The sequence below is a fragment of the Pogona vitticeps genome, chromosome 3 (assembly GCF_051106095.1).
Source record: "Pogona vitticeps strain Pit_001003342236 chromosome 3, PviZW2.1, whole genome shotgun sequence".
In the NCBI taxonomy this organism is placed as follows: domain Eukaryota; kingdom Metazoa; phylum Chordata; class Lepidosauria; order Squamata; family Agamidae; genus Pogona; species Pogona vitticeps.
Genome location: NC_135785.1, coordinates 213,975,200 through 213,987,854, shown reverse-complemented (window position 1 = coordinate 213,987,854; position 12,655 = coordinate 213,975,200). Strand labels below are relative to the sequence as shown.

The window sequence follows — 12,655 nt, the reverse complement described above, 5'->3', positions numbered from 1 at the left end:
TTTGATGTTTAGACAATGTTTTCTGTAGGTCAGAGTTCGATCTAGAGTGATGCACAAATACTTTGGGGTACAGTAGTATTCTAAAATCTTCCCAGTTAACTTGGAGATTCCTCTCTGCTTCTCCGTTCTTTAAGTGGAAGGCACAGACCTATGGTTTGAAGGGTTTGGTTTCAGCAAGTTGTTTTCATAATATAAGGAAAGATCTTCTAATGCAGAGGTTACCTGGTGCTCAGTGACTTCAAAGTTTTCCCCCCAAGACTGTTAAAGCAAGTTTATCAGCATAGATGAAACTCCTGAAGATTGGCAATGTTAGATAGTACTTTTTGGCTATATTCACTTCTGAAGAGGGAAACTAAAAGGCACTGCTCCTGAAGACAGAAGGGTATTTAAACAAAAATGCTGGTGGAATCTTTCTCAGAGGTTTTTAATGCAAACAAAGAAAACATGTCTGAAAAAACTTTGCTTCCAAAACCTACAGAAACACTAGAAAACATGAAGTTAGAGGTCCTACTCTATATCCTTCCACCACAAGAGGGCAGGTTGGTAGAAACAATAGGACTTTCTGTTTGGCAGCAATATACAACCAGTAGGACTCTCCTTCAGGAAGTTAGGTGGCACATCTGTTCAGTTTTAAGCATTTTTCTTTGTTCCAGATGAGTTTTTAGGATTTTTATTTTCTCTTGCCTTCAGCTCTGGTGCTTGACACGTTTTAAGATTTTTAAATGTATTTTTAAAGCTTTTACATACTTGTTAAGTTTTGATTATAAGTTGCATTGTAGAACCTATGTGGACCAAACACTGTGTGTGCACATGTGGGGACCCAAGGCATCTCTCAAGAATTAAAACTGTACAATAACTTTAAAATACTTTACCAAACTATATTAAAAACAATTAAACATTCAAGAAAATTAAAAGCCATTTAAAAAGCATTTTTTAAAAATATTTTAAAGTATTTACATTTAATAAATAGAGCATTCCCCAGATTGTTACTTATTGCTTAAAAGCCTGCCTGAAAAGGAAGGTCCTTTCCTGATGACAGAAGGAAAAGAGAGAGGGGACCAACCTGGTTTCTTGGGGCACTGCATTCCAAAGTCTGGGAGCAGCCACCAAGAAGGCCCTCTCTCATGTCCCAATCAAACAAGCTTGAGAAGGTTGTGGGACCAAGAGAAAGTCTTCCCAAGAACATCTTAAAAACCAAGTAGGATCTTATGGGGTCTGAAATACATATATACACACATTTCAGTCCCCATTAGATCCTACTTGGTTTTTAAGATCTTCTATATATATAAAACAATGACAATGAAGAAGTTGCCAAGTTATATTTTTTTCTCTTCTGTCTCTTTATAGATCTACCGCCGCCTCCAGTGCCCCCTCCTGCTATAAAATCTCCCACCGCCCAGTCCAAATCACAACTGGAAGTTCGGCCTCTCATGTTGCCAAAGCTTTCTTCTATGGAACCAAGAACAGAAAGAGCAGCGGAGAGAAAAGGAACAGGCTATAAGAGGAAAGAAGGAGCAGAAGGCCGCCAGCATTCTGATACGCGGACAGGTTCAGGAGAGCGCCGAGAATCACAGGAACAGCAAAGTGACAGCAAACTGCGAGGAAACAAAGTAGCAAGGCGAGATGGCACACCAGCAAAAACACATCTTCTCCAAGGTGACTTGATATGCTGAATGTGTTAATTAAAGCTTTTCTTCTATGAAAGTGTCACAGCACAGTCACTAACCCCCATTTCCCACTGACTTAAAAGCTAGGCAAGCTGCCTCTGCTTATCCCAGACATGAATCTGCCCCCCCCCAATGTAATTATATTGTGATACAAAACAAAAACAAAGCACTAAACTCTTAACCAGACCCCGTTCTTAGGATCTAAGGGTACAATGGGCAAAAGCCATGTGAATATTAAACTACTTCAGAATGGGAAAAACCACAGGCAACCCCCCCCCAAAAAAAAAACCTTTTAAAGATTTATATCTTCTATACCTGCATATATGTCTGGATAGCTCAGTGACTTAGGTATTTGGCTAGTGAGCCAGAGGTTGGAAGTTCACTTGCACATTATGCCTCCTGCGAATAGAGCCAGCCTGTATATCCTTGGGAAAGCTGCACAGTTCCAGGGCATCCTCAGAAGAAGGGAATTATAAACCACTTCTGAGTATTTCCTGAAAAGGGTCACCATAAATCAGAATTGACCTGAGAGCAGATGATGATTATTGTACCTGCATACAGTGTTGTATATGTCTGTTTCATAAGTTGCAACAACATGTAAAGAAACACATTCTTTACTTCATAGTGTTTTACTTTGTGTTTTGTGCTAGTAAAAGCATGCTGCAAAGCAAAGTGTGCTGCTTATATACCGCCCCATAGTGCTTCAAGCAGTCTCTGGACAGTTTACAAGTTAATTATGCAGGCTACACATTGCCCCCCAGCAAGCTGGGTATTCATTTTACCGACCTGGGAAGGATAGAAGGCTGAGTCAACCTTGAGCTGGCTACCTGGGATTGAACCCCAGGTCATGAGCATAGTTTTGGCTGCAGTACAGCGGTTTAACCACTGCGCCACGAGGCTCTTTTAAAAGCAAAGAATGCATCAAAGTCCATCCAATGTTGTCTAAAAGCTAGACAACCATAATAACAAAAGTATGAATAAGTGGCCTTTGGAACCATAGGATACAAATTTCAACCTAGAATGTTTTACGAAAACCAGATTTATCACACCAGATCACCCCATTTTAATAGGTAACAAGAGGCTCAATAGGAGAAAATATATAAAGGCAGAGGCATCCATAATCTATAATCCAAGAAGAAATATAGCCATTGATAGTCCCTAGAGGAGATGCACTCATACAAAACCAAAATTGGAATTGAGCAGTAAATTTGTTAAATTGGCACAAAACTGCAGTGTTATTATAAATAGCAATAGATCACTATAAACAGAGGTCTTCAGTTGTAGCTTTCGGATTTCTGGATCAAAAATGCAGAGCAAGAGACAACATTTGCTGATGAAATTCGAAACACATGGCCTGATGGCAACACAATAGCCCTCAAGTTCTAAACGTTTAGATATATTTTAATTTGGTTAGAGTGGTAAATGTAAAAGTGCAAGTGTGCATTGCAATAGCAAAAGTGCAAGCTTTCATTGTAACAGTCCATATAGTCATGCATCCCCATACATTTAGTCCAGAAGTGCATGCTGCTGGATTGGTGGATATAAATAATTGAGAAGCAGGTATTTTCTAAAGTTAAAGGCTCTTGATGCCTTTGCATTACAACAGACATAGCTTGTAATTATTATTGATTGAGAGTGCAGCAATGATCTTGTGCTGGCAGAGCAAATAAGTATTCTATCAGATGTATTCGTGAAGGCTTTCACAGCCGGGATCTAATGGTTGTTGTGGGTTTTTCGGGCTTCTTGGCCGTGTTCTGAAGGTGGTTTTTCCTAACGTTTCGCCAGTCTCTGTGGCCGGCATCTTCAGAAGATGCCGGCCACAGAGACTGGCGAAACGTTAGGAAAAACCACCTTCAGAACACGGCCAAGAAGCCCGAAAAACCCACAACAAGAGGAGCATCAACAAAAATTATATTTTTTAAACTGGGTTTCAGATCAGCACCAGATTTGATGCACTTGTACATAACTATAGAACTTGTTGAAAAATAGCTCTGAAAGTTGCTTTGTGTTTGGGTGAGAATTGGATGACTGATGAAGTTGTAAGAGACAGTCTGCTGTGACTCTGTGCCAAAGTTGGGGCAGTTTGGGCATAGGGTTTTTGAGTTGTTGGTTTTTTCATTAGTAAAACTGCCCTCCCTTTCAGAGCATCTTCAAATTTAAAATGGCTCATATAAATTGAAAAGACCAATCTTGCTTATCTTTAAAGTGAATGGGAGGGGGCTCAGATCCTCTTTATTTAGAAAGAATGCAGGCTGCAGGGGATGAATTATTGATCCTTTAAAAAGGCCTTTCAAAAAAGAAAACAAACAGCCACTTCGTTAGAAGAGAAGATTGAGCCTGTGTAGTACAAACGTGAGCAGAAGCTTCCCAAAATGAAACACTGTATACATTCATAGGCAGAGAGGGGAGTATTTCAGTAAACATTCTCTTTGGGTGTGTGAGACCAGTCTCCTCACATTTGTTTTCAAAGGGGGAATCAGCTCAATCTGGAGCAATATGAATCAGAACCCAATTAGGTGACTCTTAGCTAACTTTTTAATTCCTTCCTGACCAAACAGGATTGTCAGAATTATGCTTTCAAGGGGATGCTGTGTCTGACTGTAAAAACTGAGACAGCAAAAGAATATTGAAAAATGTAAAAAATACAAATACTAAAAATATTTCTAAAAATATATTTTAAAAGAATACAGAACAAATATTCAGAAGCTCGTTTGTTTCAGATGTGAAATTACTAATTTTTTACGTTGTGTCTCAAGATGGTCTTACCTGATGTTAGCAGAGCTTTGGTAGCTATATCCTGTTATAATCCCTTGTCATAGTCTCCATTCCACCCACCTTATTACTATAGAACTGCTTGGTAATTAAGAAAAAATACTCCAAATATATTATGTGCCATCAAATCACTTCTGAAGTGTGGTGATTATATGAGTTAATGATGTCCCAAATGTCCTATCATTAACGGCTCTGTTCAGATCTTGCAAACCAAGAACAACTCATGTTACAATGTTCTATCTCGCTACTGCCCCCTTCCTAGCAAACTTTTATTTTTCAATAAGTTCTGCTCAGGTCTTACAAACTGACAGCTCTGGATTCTTTTGTTCAGTTAACTCATCTCATTAAGTACTCGTCTTTTCCTACTGCACCACCACCGCCACTTTTCCCTGAAAAATTGTCTCTTCTGCACAGTTCTTGTTCTCATTGTATGTGCAAGGTAGAGAAGCCTCAATTGACTCATTTTGCTCTGGTAAGAGTTCAGACTTGATTGAGGATCCACTTATTTGCCTTTCTGGTGGGCTGTGCTATCTATAAAAATTACCACGAACACCATATTTGAATGAGTAGATTTTCCCCTATCTTTCTTCACTCTCTGTCTTTTACATATTATGGATAATTTCAACCTTGGTTACAAGTGGCAATCTTTGCTAACTCCATAGCCACACCCCCTTTTTAATTTTGAACAGCCCTGCCAATTGCTTTATGTTTAGGTGAGAAGCAGTAAACTGGTGAAAAAAGGAGTCGGGTTCTGGAATTTCCCGTGCTTGATGTTTCTTTACGAATAGTAGTGAACTCAAAAGGGCATCCTGTAGACCAGGGGACCCCAACCTCCGGTTTGCAGCCTGGTACCAGGCCGTGCAGGACCAGGCTGTGGAGAAAGATCTCTCACCCTCCCCGCACACTCCCCCATGCATGCATGGCACCATACATGCCCCCCACATGCACAAACATATGTCCCGCCCACACATGCACACACACACACAGATGCATGGACAGATGCTCCACCCATGCACACAGAAACGCACACACACCTTGCCCCACCCACCCACATGGACACCCCGCACACGCACACTAAACCAGTCTGCAGTTTGAAAAAGTTTGGGGACCACTGCTGTAGAAGATCTTGACTCATGACAATATCGTATAGTTTCCTGGCATTTGAATCATGAGTACAGATACATTCATAAGCCAAATGTTTCTTGAATAATTGATGCTGATATAGAATTGGGGGGGGGAATCCAGTTGTCCCCCAGCTACTTTGGGAAGAGCATCTAAACTCAGCTGGAACAGGGCAGCTTGGGGGAGCATAGCATAGGATGTCATTAGTTCCTTGTTGCTCAGAAGGTCCCAGAGCTTTAAATCTGAGAGCCCTGGTTTCACTGCATGACTGTTGATAAATATTTAAAATATGCTACACTGGAGCACATCCTCTCCACACAAGATGTAAGGCTGGGAAATATGCCATCCAAAGCCCTACAGAACTACTGCCATTGGTACTCTAGACAGTTCTGAGCTACATGAGGCAGCAGTCTTAACAAGGAAATACAAGCTTATCTACAAATTTCAGATGCATGAACACAAATCACTAACATGCACTATGGACATAGGATTGTACAGCTTTGGGGCACAACATACATTTAAGTATACAAATGTCTGTCTTATAATATGCAATTGATTTTCTAAATCCACCAGTCTTCACAATCTATGCACATCATCTCTCTAGTGTCTGAAACAAGCAGTTATGGTTTTCTTCTGTACATACTCAGTGATCAGAGGAGAATACAATCATTGCCACTGGTTATTCTTTTTCTTCCAGTTATCCATTTAGCATTAATATGAAAGAAGACATTTCTGGAGGAGAGCAGACAAACAGATGTAGAATATATCACAGGAAGGATGGGCAATGTTGAGTGTGGAGAGTTTTGCTGGTGGCATGTGGGAAGTATAGGGCTATAGTACGCAATCCTTTTTTCGCTCATATAGAAATACAGACCCCAAGTTCATCTTCCCCTCCCCAAACACAGGGCCTCACATTGACACGTGCACACATCTCTATCGATGAGCAACCAGGCTCTGTGTGTATGTGTGTGTAATTCTACCCTTTCCGCAGCAATCCTGTTCTAGACCACTGTTTTCCAGCCACTGTTTGCAGTAGATATAAAGAGATCCTGGGGTGTATTAGAATTGGGGGTGTGGGTTGACATTCAATTATCCCCTTCTTCCTAATCTTTGCTGCATCCTGATCAAGATCACTGTTTCCCCAGTAATGTGATAATGTGTTCCATGTTGGGCATCTTATGGATTATCTACTGGGCAGTGGAAAGAAAGGTCCAGAGTTTCACAAGCTGCATTTTATTTGTTTGTTTGTTTGTTTGTTTGTTTGTTTATTTATTTATTTATTTATTTATTTATTTATTTATTTATTTATTATTTCCACTTCTATACTGCCCCATTAGTGTAATCACTCTTGGAATGGTTTACAACATACAAAAAAAATCATACAATAAAAAACCTTGTATAATAAATACAATAAGAATGCAATAAAGTACAATAAACCCTGCCACTAGCTAAAACATTGAACCCACCTTTAAATAGAAATACATAAATTAAAAGCCATTTGAGCATCTAAGGTTAGTATTCACCACTAACAGAAAGCAGCTTTATATAATTTTGTCTTAATTAGCTTGCTAAAACCTAAAGGAGATAGCACCTAGTAAACCACTATAGGAAACATATTCCAGAGGGAAGTGACCGCAACTGAAAAAAACTCAGTTCCAAATGTTGGGGGTTTTTTGTCTCCTGGGAGGTTACAATTCTTAACATCATGGACTGCAAGGAGCAGGTGGGTTGGATATGGTATTGGGATCCTAAACTGTTAAGAGCTTTATACATTATAACCAACACCAAGAGCTTTATATATTATAACCAACACCTTAAATTGAGCATGTAAACTAACATGGAGCCAGTAAAAGCATGCCTGTACCACCACATTTTGGACCTGCTGAAGTTTCCACACTGACTTCAAGGGCAGCCCTATGTTGAATATTACATAGTCAATTTTAGAGATCACCAACATACGAACCACTGTTGTTAGGCATTTCTTATCCAGGTAGGAGCACAGCAGGGTAATCAACTGAAGTTGATAAAAGGCATTTTGGCCACAGCAGAGATTTGCACTTCCATAAAAAGTGCTGGATCCAAGAGTACCCACAAGCTGTGAACCTGATCCTTCCGGGGAAGTGTCACCATATCGAGGTGTCACCATATCTAACCTTTCCACTGATCCACCCAACGGTAGGATCTTCATCTTATCTGGATTTAGTTTCTGTTTATGCCATCATCTAGTCCATTATCAATGCAAATTAGCACTCAAGTATTTGCAGTATCACTTGCAAATGGGGAAAGATTAGTTGTCATCAGTATGTGTCATCAACAAATCTCCATATGACTTCTCCCAGCAACTTCATATAGATAAGCATTGAGGAAATGGCTGATCCCAACAGGGCCTCATAATGGAGGTCCCAAGGTTTTGACAGTGTTTCCCTACTCTATACTTCCTACTCTATACTACAGTGGTGCCTCGCTTAACGATTGCATCGTTTAGCGATGAATTCGCATAATGATGTTTTTTTAGAAAATAATATGCACCGTATAACGATGTTTCCTATGGGCGATTTTTGCTTAGCGATGTTTGGGACCATGCTTCACATAACGAATGCGATTTTAGGTCCCCTGCTTCACTTAACGATGTTTCTTTTTTCAATTTAAAAAGTGTCTTAGAAGGGTCAAAAACGGTTCTAAATGCTTGGATTCGTTAGAGGACCCCCTAAGTCATGTGCAAACCTGATTTGGCTTTGATCTGACTTTTCGTTAATTTATGGCTATTTTTTTTTCGGCCCATAGGAACCAATGGACCTGTCAAAATCTGACAGCTCCATGCTTTCCTATGGGGGAGAAAACAATTCGCCATAAATTAACGAAAGTTCAGATCAAAGCCAAATCAGGTTTGCACATGACTTAGGGGGTCCTCTAATGAATCCAAGCATTTAGAACAGTTGCTGCGTCTTCATTAATTTTTTGTGATTTTTTTCTTCCCCCATAGGAAATAATGGAGCTGTCAGATTTTGACAGCTGTCAAAAGTTGGGGGGAAAAAATTCACCATTAATTAACGAAAAGTCAGATCAAAGCCAAATTAACTTTTGCATCGGTTTTAGAGGGTGCAGAAGCTAATCCAAGCATTTAAAACCATTTTTGACCCTTTTATGACACACTTAAATTTGCAAAAATTGACTTCGCAAAGCCATTGAAATGTATTGAGTCAGCTTCAATACATTCTAATGGAGGAAACATTGTATCGTTTAACGATGTTTCCTATGGGTTTTTTCGCTTAAGGACGGCAATCTGTGCCAATGCATTCCTATGGAAAATGGTGTTTCGCATAACGATGTTTCACATAACGTGTTTTTTTGGAACCAATTAAAATCGTTATGCGAGGCACCACTGTATCTGGGATTGGCCCTCAAGGAAGCCTGGATCCACTGAAAAACAGAGCACTGAGGTACCAGTGGGTGCAGAAAGATCTAGGAATACCAGCAGGGTTATACTCCCCACATCTGCCTCCCTCAGGAGATTGTCTGCAGGGCAATCACTGCTGTTTCAGTTCCATGATGTGGCCTCTGATTGAAATGGATCTGAGCTATCTGTTTGCCCCAAGAACCCCCTGCAGCTGCTCAGCCACCACCCTCTTAATCAACTTGCCAAGGAGTGGAGTAATGGCAACAAGTCTATAGTTGTTAAGATCATCCATTGCTAAAGTAGGTTTCTTAGGTATTGGCCTTATAATGATTTCCTTTAAATAGGAAGATAAATGATCCTCCTGTAGGCATGCATTAATGATAGAAGTAGCCCATTTCATAGTTGTTTCCTTTTCTGATCTTAAGAGCCATGATGGGCAAGGATCTAAAGAGGAGGTGGTGGCTTTGCGGCATGCAAATATCTTGAACACATCTTCAAGCCAAACTAGCTGAAAAGGATCCAATTTAACCTGACTGTAAAGTGCACTGGACATCTCCATCAGATCTACTAGCATCAACAAGGAGCCAAGTTCCCAGTGGATACCAAGGACTACCAACGCTGTGCTATACAGTAGTTGCAGTATGTTTGCTACTGAAGATTAATTGTTCTTCTCAATAACTCTAGTTTATATTTGCCATTTTTGTAAGCACATTTGCTATGCTTCAGGCTATGATCATTAGAGAAATACGAGTGTAGGTCTAGAAGAAGGAACACATTTATATCAAGCCCCTCTTTACAGAAATATTAACATAACATGTAATTCTCTTCATAGAGGATATTCTGCCATATTGTAGACCTACATTTCCAACATCAAATAACACTAGAGACCCCAGTTCCTCAAGCTCTATGTCATCCAGAGGATCAGGAAGTAGACAAAGGACCGAACAACCAAACCTAGGTCGAAGGAATATTGCAGAAATGCAGGTGTTTGGAACATGTGAGCAAGGAGAGGATGAAGAAGAATTACAGGTAATGCGAGTTTCCGTCATCATTAGAGAGCTTTAAGGACAATGTGAAAATACAAATGTTTGTCTCCCAAAGCTAATTTTCCTTTACCCTTTAATTGGTTAGGCTACAAAGATATAGACTCGATAAACATAATTTTAGTTGTGCTACCATTTTATATTTCATCCACAAATCAATAATGGATGAACTATGCATAATTTTATACTTCTTTACATTTCTTTACAATTCTTTGCTATTAGCTGTATTTTGTATAAAATATGAAAGACAAGAAATAAGTAGTCATAATGCTGACTGCAGTTTATATTAACTGTGTAGGCATAATGTGCAAGAGGTCTTATGATAAACATATCACATTACAAAACACATTTGCCATGCTCCAAGGCTAAGGCCATTAGTAAATACCAATGCAGATCTTTAAAGTGCATTCTCTCCATAGAGGATTTTTTTTAAGGCATTTATTCTGTTAAATTTAAAATCTTATACTGTGGCATGTTGATGACAGACTTGTTAAACAGATACAAGCCTCTTCTTTGGAAGTAAAAACTTAAGCATTGTTGAAGTATTGCTTAAATCATATCCTTCTCTAGTATGACAGAAAGTTATTTTAGTATATATATTTTCAATACTGTGTACAAATATTTTGAGTGAGAAAGATAATACCCAGCCATTATTGTTTTACAGGAAACTGAAAGCTGAAGAAAAGATGTACTGTAACAAATTTTTGAAATCTAATCAGTAAGCTATCACTTAAGATGCCTCATGTCTGATGATATTTGATGCCAGAAATAATGTTCAATGCAATCAGAGTGTACAATTCCTCATCTTTTTTTCATGTGACCAGAACGTTACTCTTGATTTTAATGTTATTTTGAAGACCTCAGCCATAATTTTGTCCCCTGTTTACTCCTTTAAGCTAAATATAGTACATTTACTCTGTCCATGACAGCGATTCAACTCTTCTTTGTGGTGCTATGCTAGCTGCTGCTTCCAACTTTGGACAGAAGGGTTGCTCCCACTGGTGGCAGTGCAGTATAATAAAACCAATTTATAATCTCATGTATAGATTATCACTGATTGTACAATGGCAAGTTGCACAGAATGATATCTATACAGAAAAAATTTTTAAAGCTACAATGGTGTTACAGACCTCACATGGCGCAAATGGCATTGCATTTTTTTTCAGTAGTCAGATCCCTTTGAAACAAAAATACAACTTCATATATTGAGTTTTCAAACTCTCATGTACTTTTATTTGTCTAGATTTGAACCCATTGAATCATGGAAGTACATTCTTTACTGCATATGTTATTTAGGATAATAAGGCATGTCAGTGAAAATCTGGCGGTTATGTCCTGAGTTTATCAAATATACAAGCCATTGTTGACTTCCTGTGCTACTAAAACACAAATCAAGAAAGCAATGGACATTTTTATGCATCAATGGGAGATGACACCATCATCATCATGACTGGCCCAAATCTCAGACCTCTACTTTATAGTGTCAATTCACCTTAAAGAAGTGCCACTTAAAGGAGTTATGTTTTGATCTTGGGTTTTTTGGGGGAGGGGGGTTATTTTTGTTTTTTTGTAATGCACTGTTTATCTTTTTTGGTTTTAAAAGCACAATCACTAAACTTTATTTGTAAAACATTGTAACTATTAACCATTTTTGTCTTACTGTAAGATGTTAAGCTTTTGTTTTGTATTTTCATGTTTTATTAATGCTCTATGTCTGTAATGGGGATGTTTGAATGCTGACAGATGGTAAAGGTAGAAAAACTAGAAAAGGCCATAAACAGAACATTTTTCCTGTTTCCTGAACTTTTGTTTCTTAAATTCACTGTGGCCTATCTCAACATTGGATTTCCAATGCACCTGAAATAGAGCCATTAGTTGCTTTTAAAGTTACAAAATGATGTCCTCTGTAGATTTTTTTCATGATCCCTTTTGTGATTATATAATTTTTTCGTCATCCGTCCTAATGAAAAACTGTGTGTTCATTTATGGACATTTATCAGGCCTAGCCTCAGTGGAAGAAAAAAAGGAGTGTTTTGGTATTTACTGGGGTCTCAGAAGTTTCATTTAGCTGATTTTTAAGAATTGGTTACAATAGAGAAGGGTGTTCAGTACAGAGGAAACAACCCATGTGGTTAATGTTTTTCATTACGTTCATGTAAGAAACCTCATATTTTAGCCATAATTTTGCATACAAAGAATTCAATAATCATAAAAGTAATTTTTGTCACATTATTTATTAAAAACGTTCTCAAAGACGTCATTTTTTGCTCAAGTTTTTTTGTTGTTATTCATAGCTGCTCTTCAAGAACATTATCCTTGCAGTAATGCACAAACCCAAACAACCAACTATTCAAGCTTTAAAACCAAGTGAACAACAGCAAAATGGCCCATTCTATCACCATAGAACAGTGGTCAGGGAACAGGGTTAAATTACCCCAAATGGGATAAAAATGAAAATCTTGGGGGTAATGAGGACGTGACCGTAACCCTCTTCCCTCCTCCTCCTCCTTGTCTGCCTAGAGGGGGGGGGGTCCCCGGCAGCCCAATCGCCCCCTTCCCACCCCCTTCTCTGGCCCAGCTGCAACCGAACCACTGGCTTCCTTCAGCGGCGCCTCCATGCTGGCCAGCTGGGCCTAGAGAAGCCTCTTGCCCTC

General features: G+C 39.0%; 1 protein-coding gene and 1 long non-coding RNA gene across 7 annotated transcripts in view; one reads left to right on the top strand and one right to left on the bottom strand.

Annotated features, from left to right (window-relative positions):
• Window positions 1-12,261, top strand: part of ROBO1 (roundabout guidance receptor 1) — a 769,638-nt gene extending 757,377 nt beyond the window's left edge. For all 6 annotated transcript variants that reach the window (XM_072994024.2, XM_078388993.1, XM_078388992.1 and 3 more), the window contains 3 exons: window positions 1,348-1,656; window positions 9,791-9,987; window positions 10,666-12,261. In XM_072994024.2, coding sequence (XP_072850125.2) covers window positions 1,348-1,656; window positions 9,791-9,987; window positions 10,666-10,680 — 521 coding nt within the window. In that variant the 3' untranslated portion in view covers window positions 10,681-12,261. The remainder of the gene's footprint in view (window positions 1-1,347; window positions 1,657-9,790; window positions 9,988-10,665) is intronic.
• LOC140705649 (uncharacterized) overlaps window positions 1-12,655 on the bottom strand; it is a 91,101-nt gene that overhangs the window by 21,485 nt on the left and 56,961 nt on the right. The window lies entirely within an intron of this gene.